Source organism: Dunckerocampus dactyliophorus, chromosome 6 (genome assembly GCF_027744805.1).
Source record: "Dunckerocampus dactyliophorus isolate RoL2022-P2 chromosome 6, RoL_Ddac_1.1, whole genome shotgun sequence".
Lineage (NCBI taxonomy): Eukaryota > Metazoa > Chordata > Actinopteri > Syngnathiformes > Syngnathidae > Dunckerocampus > Dunckerocampus dactyliophorus.
In genome coordinates, this window is record NC_072824.1 from 20,107,126 (window position 1) to 20,125,287 (window position 18,162).

At 41.0% G+C, this 18,162-nt stretch overlaps 2 protein-coding genes across 5 annotated transcripts in view; one reads left to right on the plus strand and one right to left on the minus strand.

Moving 5' to 3' along the window:
* The window catches only part of kitb (KIT proto-oncogene, receptor tyrosine kinase b), a 19,270-nt gene extending 12,946 nt beyond the window's left edge, over window positions 1–6,324 (plus strand). For both annotated transcript variants that reach the window (XM_054778655.1, XM_054778656.1), the window contains exons 20-21: window positions 88–193; window positions 3,263–6,324. In XM_054778655.1, coding sequence (XP_054634630.1) covers window positions 88–193; window positions 3,263–3,406 — 250 coding nt within the window. In that variant the 3' untranslated portion in view covers window positions 3,407–6,324. The remainder of the gene's footprint in view (window positions 1–87; window positions 194–3,262) is intronic.
* Window positions 5,811–18,162, minus strand: part of LOC129182479 (circadian locomoter output cycles protein kaput-like) — a 23,493-nt gene continuing 11,141 nt past the window's right edge. For all 3 annotated transcript variants that reach the window (XM_054778659.1, XM_054778658.1, XM_054778657.1), the window contains 14 exons: window positions 16,841–16,959; window positions 16,683–16,765; window positions 16,503–16,609; window positions 16,246–16,393; window positions 16,015–16,090; window positions 15,559–15,697; window positions 14,661–14,758; window positions 14,385–14,555; window positions 14,084–14,242; window positions 12,068–12,247; window positions 10,489–10,682; window positions 10,275–10,404; window positions 9,996–10,133; window positions 5,811–9,031 (listed from right to left, as the gene is read on the minus strand). In XM_054778659.1, coding sequence (XP_054634634.1) covers window positions 8,762–9,031; window positions 9,996–10,133; window positions 10,275–10,404; window positions 10,489–10,682; window positions 12,068–12,247; window positions 14,084–14,242; window positions 14,385–14,555; window positions 14,661–14,758; window positions 15,559–15,697; window positions 16,015–16,090; window positions 16,246–16,393; window positions 16,503–16,609; window positions 16,683–16,765; window positions 16,841–16,959 — 2,012 coding nt within the window. In that variant the 3' untranslated portion in view covers window positions 5,811–8,761. The remainder of the gene's footprint in view (window positions 9,032–9,995; window positions 10,134–10,274; window positions 10,405–10,488; window positions 10,683–12,067; window positions 12,248–14,083; window positions 14,243–14,384; window positions 14,556–14,660; window positions 14,759–15,558; window positions 15,698–16,014; window positions 16,091–16,245; window positions 16,394–16,502; window positions 16,610–16,682; window positions 16,766–16,840; window positions 16,960–18,162) is intronic.

Below are 18,162 nucleotides of genomic sequence, written 5' to 3' on the forward strand. Positions count from 1 at the left end.
CAGATGAAAAATATCTAACAATATGTTTTTATGATGGGTTTGTAATAACTACAAAAACTATTAATCTGATGAGTCTGATCCCTGCAGGTATGACATGATGCTCTCATGCTGGAATCAGGACCCCTTGAAAAGACCCTCTTTTAGAAAACTGGTGGAGAGAACTGAACTCCTTCTGTCAGAAAATACCAGGAATGTAAGTCGAAAAAAAACATGAATGATTTGGATTGTATTTTAATATCTGGGTACATCACATGCCCGGACCTTGTGACACTTTGTTCATTATATTTAAATGTATTCAGAATGTCAGGATGTGGTATGGGATTGTTGGTTTCTTGCTGGGGGGGATAATGTAGTTCAGTGTTTTCCAAACCCAGCGTCACAGCTAAATCTTCACATAAAAAGTTACGTTCTTTCGCATTAACCCGTTTTTCGACACATGAACTTGTCAGAGGAGGCTGTTTGCAATGCAGGGCAATATATAGTGTCGTAAATATCGAGCCACTTTGATTTGTACTTGGTCCCACGTGAGATTACTTTTCTGTCATGTGACCCCAGTGCCTGAAATTGAGAACATACTGGCAGAAATTAAAATAAAACGTCTAGATTTTGCTACGGTGAACGAGGGCCACACTGAAAACTAGGGATGCTCCGATCAGGGTTTTATGCTGCCGATTCTAATAGCGATCATCCAGGACTGAAATCTGCCGATACCAATCACATGGATTAATTATAAATTTTTCAATGTATATATGATAAGTGCCATTGGCTATATGATATGAAAAAAGGAACCATAAAATCACCTTCATTTAGACAAAAACATATTTGACTTACTTTTTCAAGAGAACATATATCACTCGTGAAACTTAAAGAGGATGAAAGGCCTTCTTTAAGGATACTTTGGATGTGAGAGTACATTGGTGGCGCTCGAGCAGGACTTTCAGGTAAGGGAGAGAGCACTCGGTGTCTTCCACCGCTGGGAAAGGCTAGTCATCTCGTCCAATGAATTCAATTATTTTTCGGGTTGTTTGGTTAGGCTTCTTCTGACTGTCACGCACAGTAGGGAAACCCAGACTTCCCAGTCTCCGGCCACTTTCAGGTTCACCGGGGTCACTGAGGCATTCCCAGGCCAGCTGGGAGAAATAATCCGTCCAGCATGTCATGGGGAGGGAGGTGTCCAGGAGGCATCCAGACTAAATGCCCGCGTCTCATCTCGATTTGAAGGAGCAGCGGCTCTACTTTTCCGCTCCCCACCCACTCCTTGAGCTCCACAACCTTGTTCTTTCGGTCACTACCCAAACCTTGCGACCATGGGTAAGGGTGGGGACGTAGATCAAGAGCTTTGCCTTCTGACTCAGTTCTCTCTTCACCATGACGGTGATGCTGCCAGTGCAGCGACTGCATTTATGCAGACACTGCACCAATTCGTCTGACGATCTCCCGCTCCAGCCTTCCATCGCTCATGAACAAGATCCCAAGATACTTGATCTTGTCCACCTGGGGCAAGACTTGAAACTTGAAAGTTGCAATCCACCTTTTCTTGACCGAGAACCATTGCCTCAGATTTGGAGGTGCTGGGTCTCATTTCAGAAGCTTCACACTCAGCTGTGAACCGCTCCAGTAAATGCTGAAGGTCACAGCTTTATGAGGCCATCAGGACCACATCACCCGCAAACAGCAGAGATGAGATCCTTAAGTCCCCAAACTGGACACCCTCAACGTCTTGGCGTTAGCTAAGCTTCACTTATTGCTGGCTCCTGCTCCGGTTGTACAAGGACTGAATGGCACGTAGTGGCGTACCATGGAAACCATACTGCCGAAGCGCTCCCCACAGGACACTGTGAGGGAAAAGTTTGAATGCCTTTTCCAAGTCCACGAATGTAGACCCGTTGGGTCATTCCAGAGGTACTGTTCCTGTTCAGCATAGAAACAGCGACGACATGGCTGTGGCTGTGTCGTCCAGCACAAGACTTGTGAACCAGTCCTCAGGTAAAAAATGCTAACAGCAAACGAGCATCTTATTGAGTCTTCGTAGCGAAATTGAGCGCCAGTAGTATCCACTCTTCTGTCTGTCCCGCTGCAGTGGCTTGAGGCGCTGTGAGTGATGCTGAGACGAGCGAGGCGTCGTGTTACTCCACCAGATAAATATAGTTTTTTATGTTAGCTGCTGCAATAACAATATCGCAGTAGATGGTTAATATAGGTCAGTTATGGAAATGGAACACTATTGGTGTTTTTTTGTTAGGGCTTTAGCCTCAAAATAGGTACCTCCCATGATGTGTATTGTTCGCTGGCTCATACTAACTAGTTTTCTCTCGTTAGAACGCACAGAAAAGGGAAATACATGTGTTCATGTTTCACATAAGGATTGTGGATGATGGACAAAATTCCCAAAAAGGAATTCAGGGTGAAACTCAACCACCTCCGGACTTTACCACTGTGTAGTTTTTTGACTACCTCTCCTACGGCGAACTATAAACTCATAATTGCACATGTGGAAATGAAGATTGGCCTTTCTCAAAAATATACATGTATAATTACAATTTTTCCCTTTTCAGTGTGACTGTAATGATCTTTCATATGAGGAGGGCGCAAGTTTCTAATTTGGGTCTGGAGCGGAAAATGTTTGTCAAACTCTAAAGCCTGTTTTGTGCTTTCCGCATCCGCAACATTTTTGCACCCACGCCCCCTCGAGCGGCCCTTTTCATGCGGAAAATTCCCGCTCCGCGCACCTCCCAATTTTTCTAACTACGTGGACGGAGACACGCGGAAAAAAATGGCAGACATGCAGCAGATCCTTGCAGCTGTTAAGTACAGAATTACCGACAGTCATATGAGGCAGCCAAACATGACGCACGGTAGTTTAAGCATAAAGAAACACTGAAACAAGTTGTGTTTCAAGTCAAGTTGCTTGGTTTTTTATTTTCTTTTGCCATGTGCAGCATGCCTTTTGTAAGCACATTCTCCTGCCGGGGTACAGGCCCCTGTGGCGGGAAGAAGGACGCACTGCGATTACAGCACTCCTATTTAAACGACGAGTGGACCACCTTCTCTTCCTTTTCTCTCGCAGCATCAAATAAATACAACACAATTCCTCTTCTTCAATAAGTACATGCGCAAGTGTCTCCATGTTGGAAGTCAAGTAAACAATATACCGCCCCCTGCAGTTAGGGAGCAGACGCCGCACGGAGTGGCTCTTTTCCGCACGGCTCATTCGAGTGGAAAGTATAACCTAGCCTTAACTGATTTGTGTGTCATCCCTCAGGTTTACCTAACGTTGAACAACGCTTCAGGTCCGTCAGAGCAGCAGAGGGCGCCATCACGCAGGCTGAGCTCAGTGTGCAGCACCACGGCACCCACCCAGCCTTTGCTGCAGAGCACAGCTGAAGTCTTCCTCGACTACGTCTGAAACACATGAATTCTCACATGAATTTAGTAGAATGCCATACAAAAAGGTTATAGTCAAACCATGGTATTGTTCAGTGTATGTGCACATGGCGAGTCCAGCAGCATAATGTGTGGAAATTTTGCTATATTTTGCCATAATTTCAAAGACGTGCATTCTTAGCTGTCTCTTTTTAGCTGTTTTTATATCTTCAGAACGCACAGAAAAGAGAAACACACATAAGGATTGTGGATGGGCAAAATTAAAAAAAAAAAAAGTGCAGTTTTCCTTTAAATACTTCAGTTTTCTGTATTAATTTTGTATTCAGTTCTACTAAATTCTTGTTGAGACAGGTTGCACACATGCGCATACAGTACATACAATGTACACACACTCGGAAACATACCATTTCTCAACAGACAGGAGCCAAATTGTTACGTGCATTCAAAGTAAATGTAGGCCACTCGGCTTTATGTGGTACAAGGTGTTTATAAGCTGCACTGCTTTCAGTCATGCCTTCTGTCAAATGTTGTATTGATCTGTGTGTTACTACTTTCAGGTGCATGTCGACAAAAAGCAGAGTCCAGCACTACAACATAAACATAAGCAGTGTGGTGCGGACGGCTCCAGACTCCAGTATCTTAAAATGCTTGGGTGAATAGTTTTAGCTGACTCCATTGAACTTGTGTCAGACTGAGCTACAGAATCTCTGAATAGGGGCTGAGCCAGCTGCTTGATAGCAAGCGTAACACTGGAAACACAAAACTCACTGATTATTTTTGTTTACTCCACAAAGTGGCTCGTTAGTATGGAAGCCTGTTTCCGCCACTGAAAGAAGAAAAATAATCCAATGGTAAATCATGATTATGAAATAAAAATTCATAATTATGAGATAAGAAAGTCGACAATATGCCAAAAAGGTGAAAATATGCAATAAAAAGTCCTAATTATGACATAAAAAGCCAATAATGAGATAAAATGTCTAAATGATGAGATAAAAAGTCATAATTATGACCAAAAAAGTCGAAATGACGAGAAAAATCATAATGATGAGGTAGAAAAGTCAGAATTATGAGATGAAATTACAAGACAAAAAGTCACAATTATGAGATCTGCAGTTGAAATGATGAGATACTTTTTATCTCATAATTTTAAACTTTTTGTCTCCTAATTATGACTTATCTCAGAATTTAGACTTTTATCTTTTGACTTTTATTTCATAATTATGATTTACCACTGGGATATTTTTTTTTCTTTAGGTGTCGAAACGGTCTTCAATAAGTTAGCAAACTATTTTAGCATCCTGGCCAGAAATACAGATAGTTCACGAATGCGCTTGGTTTAGATACCAAATTGGCTTGTTAGCTACACCTTAGCTCAGCATCACTGACAAAAATACAGAAAGCACGCTGATTTTAGTTAACGTATTTTTAGCATGTGCTTAGCAAACTTAGCATCAAGACCAGAAACACAAGAAGCTCACTTATTATTTTTGTTTACTCCCCCAAAGTAGTATGATAGTAACCTTATCTTAGCATCATGGCCAGAAATACTGAAAGCGCACTGATTGTTTTAGTTCACCACCCAAGGTAGCTTGTTAGCTACCTTAACTTAAGACAAGAAACACTGAAAGAACTCGAATGTTCTTGGTTTGACGAGAAACACACAACACGAAGTCATTCGGTTTATTTAATCAGCAAAGCAGCTTGCTTGCTACATTAGCTTAGCATCAAAACCCGAAACCGATAGCTCACTCATTTTTAGTTCAATCACCAAAGCAGTTTGTTACCTCACTTAGCCTAGCATAGACAACGTAAACATATATACTTACCTATTACCTCTTTTCACATTATACACAGTGTTGCTTGTTTGCTGCCTTAGCTTAGCATCCAGACTAGAAACAAGAAAAGTTGGGTTTAAGTTGCTTTTATTCAGCATAGTAATGTGTTAGCCTCACATGTGCGACAGCTTGATACTGTACAAATCCAAATGTACTGGACCAACAATCATCAAATTGGCCTTAATAATTCCTTGATGAAGTGTCTCCCTGAGTTAACGCCACAAGCAAGTGAAAAATCACAAATACAAACCAATGCTGTCTGTTACCAAATCCTACATGTGTATATTTGTATGTGTATGCATTTGTAGGGTCATTTCAATTTAGCACGATCGATTGTGAGTCCTCTTTTGTCACATTATGTGTATGCAATGTAAATACAATAGAGATGTGCCTTTAGATTTTGACTGGGTATATTTGGAGTTTCCTGCAGTTTTGATACAGTTGGTTGACTTGTAATAATAAAGAAGGTACCTGTGATAGTAGACGCAAGTCTAATGTGTCTATAGTTTATTCTTGTGTCATCATCACTGTGAAATACATTTTTTGGTGTGCAAAAAATAAATCACAAGGGCATCACATTGTCACATATCATATTTGCAGCTGTGTTTATTTTCAAATTGACCAAGAGAACGGAGAGAGAGAGGGTTGGGGCGGTTATAATACCATTTTTTTGCTTCAAAATATTGATTATTAATATTACATTTGACTTTGGGGTAGTTAAAAGGAGCACAGTTCAAGAGCAGAAGAGATATACATACATAAAGTACAGAAAAGAATAGCACCGTTTTACACTGAATACGGTTGTCTTCTGTGTACAGAAACCTTTTTTTAACCAAATTGTGTGATCGGTGAGGAGAGTGGGGGCACTCGCTGTCTTGTCAGTGATTGGAAATATACATCTCGACTTAAAAATAAAAAATCTGATTTTGAGAAATAAGTATAATACTCAAGAGCTTCTTTTACAACCTGTTCATCAGATTATTATATTCTAGTTTTTTTTTTTGTTGCAAAGTTCTTTGTCTCCCCTTGTTTTCCTTCTTTCACATAAACAACATCCATTAGTCTTTAAAAAAACAAACAAACAAACAAAAAAAAACACACCTATACTGTACATTCTTTGGGCTGGCTTATCAGTGACGCACACTAAGCAAAGGATCATGTCAGCATCACGCTTCAGAGTGATGCCTCATACACACAGTAGATGATCTATGTCAGCTATGTGATGGCTGACCAGAGTTGCAATTAGAACTTTTTTTGAGATAAGTGTTACTGTGATGAGCTGTCAGTCATTTTTTAAACAACACCTCTGCGAGGTTGCCAGGTGTTTGAGGGGGGCTAGGGGATCTATGTGCTGCATTGCCAACAAACATCCATTCTTCTCACTCATACATTTCCATATGAAAATAATATGGTTTACAGTGACACGTTTATCATACGCACGTGCATACACACAGAAAGACACACACACACACACACGCGTATTCAAGTGGAGCAGTCCCACACTGGGGCTTCCAGAACACTGAGCCCAACTGGCAAGGAAAGTTTCTTGAATATTACAATTTTCTTCATACTGCAACGCAAGAACTGATTGGCTATCAGTGGGGGCAACCAATACTGACACCCCCTAAGAGATACAAGAATCAGGAAGAAGAGATACTATATTCTCACACACACACACACATGCTAGGAGACATAACACATTCTAAAAGAATCACGCCTTTACCAACCATCAACACTCCAAACCGAGGCTTTTGCGTTTTGATATGGCTTACAAGTGTAGTGAGGAAGTCCATGTGGACCTGGTCCTGCTTTAGACTGCTGTTTGAGAACTGAGATACATCTGATGTGAACTGCATGAAAATTTTTATGAGGCCCAACAAGGAGGAGAAGGGTTAAACTGATGATGCAAAAGACGAAGCAGCAAGACAAAGAATGCTTCATACTGAAGAAGCCTTTTTGCCCTGTTCCTGTGTTTAAAAAAAAAAAAAAAGGTTCATCAGACAACACACTTGCTTGTGACTTTCTTTGTATTCATCTAGCCTCTAGGTCAGTTGTTTTACAAAGTGTGACACTGAGCATTTTGTGGAATCTTCAGCTCACTCCGGACTGTTTATTCTCTCATTGTAGAAAATAGGAAAAACATGTTTCTTTATTTTTCTCAAGCCGCCATACCACTCCTAAGGTCTTCTGGCACAATCTCACACTTTGAAAGCCCTGCTCTAGGTCTTTGCCGCATCACCGTTTAACCCTTCCTGGTCTGGTTCCAGACTGAGGCAGAAACTAAATTTTAAAATCTTTCCACATTCCTGAGAGTAGAAGTACCATCTAGCAACTCCGAACCCTTACTAAGTCGATTACTGTAAGACACACGGGGCCCACAGACACTCACATTACACAGGCACACAAGATAGAATTTTCCAAAAACACACACACACACACACGTGCGTGCGCACACACACACACACCTAAACATCTAACAACTAGGTCTTGACAGTGTTTTACTGTACACAACCACATCAAGTGCTAAAGTTTCATGAGGATATACTGTTTGTTACGTATAGGGCTCTCTCTGACAAAATAATCCCTTCTATATACTGTACACACACACACACACACACACACACACACACACACACACACACACGTGCATGAGCATTGTAAGGGCTTTGTTGGAAAATATAGATTTATGTATGCATGCCTTTGAGGTTTCTGATGGGAATTCAAACAAAATGAACTACATAATTGGCACTTGGAATCACCGCACCTCTTGTACTTACAGTGATCGTTCTGTGAACATTTCAGTTGGACTGTAATCAAAAAGTTTTGCGTCAATGAGTTACGAAAAAAAAATGTCATAGTGCTTAAAAACACTTGAGTTCCAAAAAAAAAAAAAAAACCTGATACAAATCAGCCCTCACGTCTCGTTTTTCCCCCAAACTGAATTTTTTAAAACTCAATTCTGACCTTAAGTGAGAAAAGGGAATTTGGGGGTGGGGCTTCGACATCACACCAGGAAATACTTGGAACAAAGTAAAAACGTTTTTTTTTTCCAAAAGCGACTAATAAAAGCTTACACAGTTATCCTTTCCATGCAATCATATAAAATACTACATTTCTGTTTCCCGTTAGGCTATATTGGGTATTTACACATGGTTTTCTTAATATCATACAGGAAATTTGTACAAGGTTAGTCCACTTTGACACATCTCCAAGAGAATGTGGCAATAAGGTCATCTTCCGCAGGAACGCCAGCCCTTCCCTCCCAAGGGAAAACATGGGGAAGGAGGTTGGGGGTCTGTAGGGGGTTGCTGGGGGTAATTTGTCCCTCTGTGCCTGATGAAAATCACTGATGAGTTCCTTGTGGACTCACAGGCTTGTCGTGCTCACGTGATCACACCTTTCAGCATGAGAAAAGAGGACCAAAAATCTTTGACAGGAAAAGTTTGAGCCACACAAGCAAAACAAATGTATGCGGCAGTCTCTTAGACTTTTATTTCCTGTTTTTTTCTCTCCCAAAAATGTGTGTATCCCTCCAGACCTTACTGCGGTTGGCTGCTGACACTGTCAGTCCTGTGTGACGACGGCGCTTTCTGCTGTTTCTGAGGCTGAGGTTTGAGCTGCTGCTGATGCCTCTGATGGTGAGACTGTTGCTGCTGCTGTTGTTGCTGTTGCTGCTGCTGCTGTTGCCTTTGTTGTGGTTGTTGTTGTTGTTGGTGTGTTGCCTGGGTGAAGGTGCCCTGCTGCTGAAGTGGGAAAGCTGCCTGCAAAATCAACTGGGTGGACTGATTGCTATGGAGAAGACGAGTGCCCTAGGAGGACAAACACACACACACAAATATTAGCACTTTTGCTAGTGTTGGCATATTGTCTGATAGGTTCAAGATACTGCCACACTTCAGTTATACTGTTGCACTGAAATAAGTAAAAGTTCAAAATATCATGAATGAAGAACAGTACTAGCTGGAAGAATGGATAAAATTTTGGGGGTGATCAAGATCACTGTCTGGATTCAGGAATTTGTTTAAGATTCTTTAACATTGTGAGATGGGGCCATTTTCGATATTTGTGTGTATTACTCAACAAAAAAAATGGTCAGAGCACTTGGAAAAAAATACAGGACAAGTTCTCAACAGCTTCTACAAAATATCAAAGCCTGATCCAAAAAATGTAGAATTATTATTTTGGTGTTAATCACAATACGGGGAGGAACTATGGCGCTTGGCGCAGGTCTGCGCTCTCTGAGTGCTTTTCTAGTTTTATAATGTTAAAAAAATATATATTTCATTTATTAACATATTGCGGAAATTCATTTATCAAGGTCGGTCTGGAACCAATTAACCACTATAAACGAGGGAGACTCAAAGCAGGAAGGTAAACAGCTAGTCAGTAAGAAATGTGTTTGCTCATTCTCAAGAAAAAACTGCCCCTAGTGTTTCCGCAAAGAATTGCAAGTCAGACACCCCACTGGGAAGCCCATAACAGGATCAAGAGGCCGTCAAGAGGGCGGGCATAGTGACTACACTGTAGCATAACAAGGCCTTCAGAGTTTTGTCACCAAATAGGTCAGTCTATTGGGGTTGTGACTTTATGTATAATGATGCTTTTAACTGGGCAACATTTTATCTGATGCTAAAAAAGACAGTGTGAATACTGTGAAATTGGACAAAAAGTTTAACACAGCAACAATGTATCACAACACAGCAACCCCCAGCATAATTGGTCTTCACAAAATTGCCAGTTATACCATATACATTTGCTGCCCTCTTGTGATACCTGTAGGAATTGCTGTTGTTGCTGCTGTTGCCCCTGCTGTCCGCTTTGCGCCACTACAGCTGTCTGGTTGGGGCCATCAGGCTGCCCTTGAGAAGGTTGTGCTGGTTGGAGAGTTAGAGTCTGGGTTTGTCCTCCCTGCTAAAGATGTGGAAGACAATAGAAGAAGATCTTCAGCTAAACTTTTTCCAGATATGTCAGCAAGAGACCTCTGATGTCTTTATGCAGATATTGAGGACACCAGCCTATTTCAATATGTGAATCATCCTGCTGCATTCTTACCTGCTGCCCACCAAAAGGGTTGTATGCGGTAACCACCTGGCCCATGAACATAGAGGTGGGCACCATGACTGCACCACAAGCCATTGGAGCTGTTACAAGCTTGGTCACCAACTGCTGCCCTGCTGGAAACCTGGTGGGAAAAGGACAACGGAGAAAAGAAAATAAGAGCACATGTCCTTGATTGAGATGCTGCTAGTTATGACTGCCCATCTACCGGATCTGTCGGTCCTGTGTGAAAGTGGCCACGGTGGTGCCTTGTGGTGTATTGTTCTGCGGCAGGCTGGTGCTGATCTGCAGCACATTGGGCTGCCCCGGCTGGGAGATCATCATGGTGTTATACAGCGGGGCAGGCACAGAGTTCTGGGTCTGCGGCTGTGCCTGGGGGGGCTGCTGCGGCTGCCGTTGGGCCTGGAGACACGCAACAATGGGGATCTATTTTAAAGTGTCTACATTTTATAATGTCTCTTAACATATAGGCAGCCATAGAGGCAGTCAGCAAAACACATGAGAGAGTCCTCATTCAAGACCAAATTCAGATAAAATTAGAGCTGCATAATTTGCATACTTCTGCAAGGCTGGATATTGAATTGAAGTTAAATCTAGTTCTGTTTTAAGAAAATAAATCAGAAACATATGTTTTGTCTGTTCTTGCAACCCAAACACACAATGCATGCAGTACACATTGATTACAGTGCAATCATTAAATAAGAATCTAAATTAACATAAACAAAAGGGAGACTACCAAAACATTAATAATGTTATTTTCCTCTTCTGAGCTATTTCCACATGATGGTAACTATTTTGAGCAGTAGCACTGGCTGTGTTTATGTGGATGGCAATATTCCAACATAAACAGAAGAGAGAAATTCTCACAAATAGACAGTCACTGTCACAGCATTTTCTTAACCTAAAAAAAGACCATATTTTGAATAAATAACTGAACAGTTTAAGACGATTGTATGTGTGTGTTTTTCTTTTTATTGGTTTATTTGACAGGCACCGTGTACATTAAATAGCATTCCTGCAAATGCACCAGAATTAGCCAAAAGGCTATTTTTCATCTGTCGTCCCTATATCTATAACATGTATCTACAGTACAATTGTCAAAAGAATAATTTACTAGGGCATTATACTGCTGATCCCAATACCCATCTTCCATGAGGGAAATCGTCTGATACTGATCACATGGATTAACTGTACATTTTTCGATTTACAGTTTATGATGAGTGCTATTGGCCAGGGGTGCCGTATAAGGGGGAAAAGTTAAGACAATTCCAAGGTACCGTCGACTGCCAGGCCCACAAAATAAGTAAAAAAAAATAAAAGGCGGGGGGGGCCCAATGTGATTTGTCACATTGTCACATTCACATATGGCAGGTAAGTTCCACACGGCAGACATATTTGTTTTGTCTTTGGCACGCCTGAGCAGTGTGAAGGAAAGTGGGCGGGGACGCTTCTCCAAGACGTTACACCAACACATTACACTGCACACAGGTATCGCAACAGGCTGCAGGCTGCAGAAGTTCTAGTCAGAGGTGATCAGCTTTTGTGATCGTCGTTGAAAGGCATTTTAACGGCCGATCACATGCTTTTCCACAGAAATTGACTGATTGATCCAGAGCATCCCATTAATTTACTGGTGTATATCCCGTGGTGCACATTTTTTTAAGAATGCAGTCAAACCTCACCATAAAATGATTCTTAATGTACACAAGCCTAGTATGAAGGGTGCTACCATCAACATACTGTAACTACAGTACATTTAACCTGTGTTGTTTGTGTAAGTGTCCCACCTGCTGAAGGCTTTGTTGAGTGGGAGTTGTCTGCTGCTGGATGGTGAGCTGCTGCGTTCCCGAATGGACGGGGTTGATCACCGTTTGCTGGACCTGACCGCTCAGAGCAGTCGTCTGCTGGACCGGCGCCACCTGGGGAAGCTGCACATTCATTCCTCCACCCTGCTGCTGCAACAACATCTGCAAACAGCAAACTCATTGGTTTGTGTAAAGCAAGTAATAAATGGATTTAGAGAGAATACTCCTCTGTCTCCACTATTACCATCGCTTCCTCAGAAGAGAACTAATACATAATAGATGATTCTGATTCTAGGTCAGACAAAATTGCAACTGCACAAATCACATTCTGGCTTGGTTCAAGTAAGTGATGTCCTAAATTTAGAAAGCAGTGTTGTGGAGCACGCATTTAAGCTATACTAACAGCAATCTGCACACTGACGAGGAAACATGCACTGAATTTAAATCAATGGTTCATTGTTGTAAAGTCAAATGTCTCAATTGTGGGGAATATTTAAATGGACTGCACATGAAAATGATTCTGCATTAATGGAGCAGCTGAGGTGAAGAAAATGGGTGGCGGTTACCAGTTATAGGAAACATTGCTGGTGGCAGTGCAGCTGTCATGAATTGTCGCTGTCACCACTGATTTTAGGTCTACAGTAATCCCTTGTTTATCGCAATGAACTGGTTCCAAACCCAACCGTGACAAGTGAATTTTCCCTAAGTAGGATTCCTTTTTTTAAATAAATGCTTTAGTAGTAATTTTTGCAGCACATTGTAACCAGAATACAACCAGAAATGCTGCAAAAAGCCTATTTTAGTGCAACATAAGTGTAAAGAGAATTTTAGTTTCGGGGTCCGACAAACAGGAATGCTATTTTAAGCTCATTCAGAAAACACACCATCTTTTGTCTCTCAAGCAGATCATCTCTGAAGTAGAAACATTGGTGGGTTTCAACCATGTGAGTATGTTTGTGCAATATTTTGGAGATTAAAGCAAATAACAATGCATGTCGTTGAAATTATTTGCTCCAGTTGATCGAAAGTATCAAGCTGACGGTGAAGTCAGGTGGTGAAAGATAGTCGAGTATTGACCGAGTTTTTCACTGAACCGGGGTATTCGTCTCAGTGAAGTCGTTCATTTACCCTGCTGCCACTAGTTAAATTAAAAAGGAAACCAGGTAACATGGTCTTAATCGCGCGACTGTTACTCTAACTGCATTTGTATAAATGTATTAACCCCGTGCAAAAAGCAACAAATCTGCTCATTACCGCAAATCAACTCTCCTTTCCACTTCCTGTTCCTGTTCGGAGCTGCTCATTCGTCTGGCTACTATGGAGAATATTAGAGGGAGAAATGTGAATTGACTTACTGCTACATTAGCACGCTTTTCCACAGTTGAATGTCTTGTGGGTCTTTGCCTTTTTATTTCCATCTGCGGGGCAGTATTGAAACATTTGTCTCACGAAGTTTGACGATCATCTGACGAGGCGAATAGTGTCTTTTAGAAATGTCAATTAGCTGCACTCCTGCTTCGTAACACAGACCTCTGGCTGTTGTCTGGTTTGTGTGTGTGTGTGGGTGTGTGTGTGTGTGTGGGTGTGTGTGTGTGTGTGTGTTAGCGATAGAGATAAAGTAATAAAATGAAATATCGAGGTCAAAAAAACTTGGGCCAATTAGGGCAACTTTTATTAGGTTTTACACAAAAACGGGTCATGTTAGTACAGTATGTGCCTAGGGACATTTTTATTTACTCATTTGAAAATGTGTAATTCAGGACTATATTGTACAAATTCATTTTTGCAATACAATATTATTACATATATTTACACGACATCTATTTGAGGCCACTATTTAAAGAAGGAGTGACATTGTATCTCAATTTACTGCATCTTATTTTGCATAAATCCAGCTAAATTAAATTCTTCAGATACCATGAGAAGCAAAGGGCGGCGCTGATAATACCACTTTTCTAAATGCTGATGGGACATTTGGAGCTTATGTGGGGGCCTTACCTGTATTCCCTGCCCCTGGACTCTCTGCAGCTGCTCCTGAATGTTTCTTAGCTCCTCCTGCTGCCGCTGGATGTTCGCCTGTATCATTCTGGTCCTTTGTTCCAGCTGCTCCTTTAGGTGTTGCATAGCATTCACCTGCGCTGTGAACTCCATCACCGGCTGCAAGAAGGGGAACAGAAAAGGGTCCATCAAAATAAGGGTTTTCATAGAGTATGTACTCTATGTATGCATGCCAGTAACTATTATTGATTTGAAATTTTTCACAGAGAAATGAGCACCAAAGATAATAGTCACGACTAACCTGTACATTTGTCTGCAGCTGTTGTTGCTGCTGCTGTTGCTGCTGCTGCTGTTGCTGCTGTTGTTGTTGCTGCTGTTGTTGCTGCTGCTGTTGCTGCTGCTGCTGCTGTTGCTGCTGCTGAGTGATCATAGCTGGAGTGACACTCTGGCCGGTAGTCTGAGAGCTCATGGACTGCAAATATGGACAAACATTTACTATTTCTTCAAAACACCTAGTAAGATTAGATATGTGATGTTATGGGTTCTTTTATGTTGCCGTGTCATTCTCAAGTCTCACCTGGCTGCTTATGGATGAGCGGCGCTGTGACGTCACCTCCATGGTTGAGGCCAGAGACTGTCGTGGAGGTGTGGCTGTGTCCATATGTAGCTTCGAGGCTGTTGGTTCAGACATTTACATTGACTAACTCTCTGTGTCACGGACTAACCTGTTACTCAGGTGTGGGAAATTACCCTTCCCAAGGGGCCACATGAGAAACAGAAATATTGTAGGGCCAACAGGCTGAGTTAAATTATGTTTAAGAAAAATTCTCTCTATAAAAGCAGATAAAAAATAATGGTTTAGAGAAGATGCTACTGGTAAGAGTAAATATGATGATTAACCAATCGAAAATTAACTTAGCACAAACATCATTCAATCTTAATTTTTTTTAAAACAGTAAAGAATATGTACACTTTCAGAAATGTAACAAAAAGACATGCATTAAATCAGCTTTATCCAAATTGTTATAGCTATTTTCCATTTACAGTTTTCTTTAAACTATTTTTTCCTGTTCAGTAAGAGCAATCTAGTCTCTGTTGGGTTTTAATAAGAGCATTAAAGTCATGTTGCTCTTTGCAGTCATGCCATGATAGCTTCCAATGCTTCCAATGTCCGTTTGTCATCAGTCTGATTTTTGAATTTCTCTGCAAGTTTGGTATTGTGATGGCGATTTATACTGTAGTTCTTAAACACGGCGATCTCTCCACAAACTAAACACACAGCTTTACCTCTGACTTAAGCAAATAAATTCTATATACTAATTATATACAGTATATACTATACAGTATACTCTAAATACTCATTTTATTCTCACACATGTTGTAATTTGATAGTAAAGGTAGACAGGACTACCCTTTTATTGTTTGTTTACTATTTAAATAGCAATGTTTCTCAAATTTTGTGTGTGTTCACTTACAAGTGCAGGTGTTGTCGGATACATGTGATGAAGACTTGCGGGAACTTCGTGAAGAGGTTGAGGGTGTCCGGCTGTGGTCAAACCTCTCCAATGCCTCCTTGAGACTGGATGTGTTCAGCTCTGAACCAGAGTCCTGACTCTGTGGAAATAAAAAATACTTTTGAAGTCAAATTATCTATGCACAGGAACAAAACAAAGGGCTTTGTGCCAATAAACAAAGCATTTGACAAGACAAAGGTAAGAGCTAAGCAAAGCTAAGAGTTGAATATAAATCTGGTAGTGTTGACATTAAAAGTCTAAAATTAGCCATAACCTTGTAAACACATCACAAGGTTTCAGTCGCCTTCAGCAACTTTCCTCCATATCAGAATATATATAAAGGAATGTAGAAATATAAAGCTGGTGATTAATTTAAATATGCAAGGTGAAGAAGACAGCATAAAAAGCATTTTTCACCTTATCCATAGTGACCTCTGGGTTGGACTCTTCAATGCCCAGCTCCCTTCGCTGTTCTGCCCTCACTTCTGCATAGCTACGGAAAGATGGGTTTTTTTGTTTTATTTTAAGATTAGGAAGGAAGACATTTCAGAGTCAGTATGGGAGGCTTTTAATTGTTACAAAGTGACTTCATTAAAGTCAGCCATTAGTAAAAGCAAAATATTGGATAATAATTTTTGCTTGCAATACCTGACTACTGTGTGTGTACAGACAATAAACTCAGGGCGAGAGTTCCACTGGTGATAGGTGATGTAGTAGTGTGTCTGCAGCCATATCCACTGTTGACCTTTAGTCAGGAAACGGTAGTAACAAGACTTCCCTTTACCATACTGCATCACTGAATGAGGAAGAGACAAAGGAAAGGGGCCAAGACCACGACTATGAGAAGCACATAATTGAACAATTTTAACACTGCAGTTAGAGTGAAAGTAGAAGTGAGCCCTCACAGTGTTCATGGCACTTGGCTAGTGTCTCCAGGTCATCTACATGGTAATAGTCGTACCCAGAAGTTCCCAGAACCTCAAATGGCAGGTAGCCTATAATGGGTGGAGCTCTGGAGAAAAGAAATGTCACTACTAAGGTGAAACTGGTTTACATACATTACACACATTTAAAAGTTTGTTTACCTGTGATCGAGAAAGAGGAACTTCCATTCCAGACTGTGTCTAGATGTAAATTCTTCATTGGGCTCTTCTACTGTACACATTTCCTATGAATAGAAAAAGCACTTTAGCATATGAAGATCCATTCTAGTGAGATTGTGGGTGAATGTGTCAGCGTCCACCTTGATAAACTGAGGTTTAGTGAGCCGTACAGTTGCCACAAAGCACACTTGGTCGTCAAAGGCAGGCTGCAGAGAGCGCTGTAACACCCCTGCCAGACCATTTCTCGTCACATTGGGAACTAGAAAGAAAACAAGAAAACAGCGAGCCTGTTGGATGTTGCTAAGTCTGAATAAATCAAATTACCATCGTCCCTCGTTTTTAGCGAGGTTAACTGGTTCCAGACTCGACCGCAATAAGTGAATTTCTGGAAAGTAGGATTCAATATTAATAAATAGAATATTTTCGGAGTTAGCGCATAGAAAACCTGTTTATGACTTTTAAAATACAATTTGTACCATTATTAGAGCCCTGCAGACATGAAATAACACCCATATAGTCACCTTTACACTACTATTATTCTTTGTTTACACCACATTGCGCAACTGTAATGCACAAGCAGGGACCACTGCAGGGACACCAGATGGCCGCGGCTTTAGACATAGCATGCTGGCAAGCTAAATAGTTAGCCTCTAATTTGTTATTTTCTCTCTTAAGAGAGGGTTTCAAATGGCGTGAGGAATAGGGTTGGGCACTGAGTCTCGCCCATCGATGGGAACCGGGACTAATATTGCGACACTCCCCAGGATCGTTCAAATGTTTTTATTTCAATTACTAGTTTCGATTCCCACTTTGCCACCCTGAAGAAATAGCCACAAACAACAACGAAGAAGCAGCATCTAAAAAGTCTGGCTTAACGTCATTTAAAAAAAATTAAAAAGCGGTCGGCTCAGTGCAACATAATGATATCATACAAAGGAGGGTGTAAGAGCAACGTGATTAATGGTCACACATTCATGGTGCAGAAATAGCACCTTGTCTTTGATGCACTATGTCGGACTTTCTCTAAGCAAAGATCTGGGAAGTCAATAATGACGTCTGTCTCATGCCAATGTAACCCAGGGTTTCAGGATGCTAGCTGACGTGGAAGTTCGGCGTAAATAGGGCGCTATAGGCTACATCCTGTTAACAAAATAAGGGTGTCAAAAAATTGCAGCAAATAAAGTATACTACTTCTCAAAAGTAAAAGTGCGTGAAAGTGTACTCATTTATAATAAAACTTCATAACCTTTTACATTCATGTTGAATGGTTTGATATTTACGGTATATACTGGTTGAAAATAGCCCTGTAAGAAATTCATAGTAAAGCTGCTACAAAGTTCATATCATTAAACAATTCACTGAGAGGTTCAGATAGTTCATCCAAAAAGAACTCTGGTTAAACCATGCAAACTTTTATGACCCTGCCTTTTAATAAGCATTGGTATCAAGATTGTTAGGAACC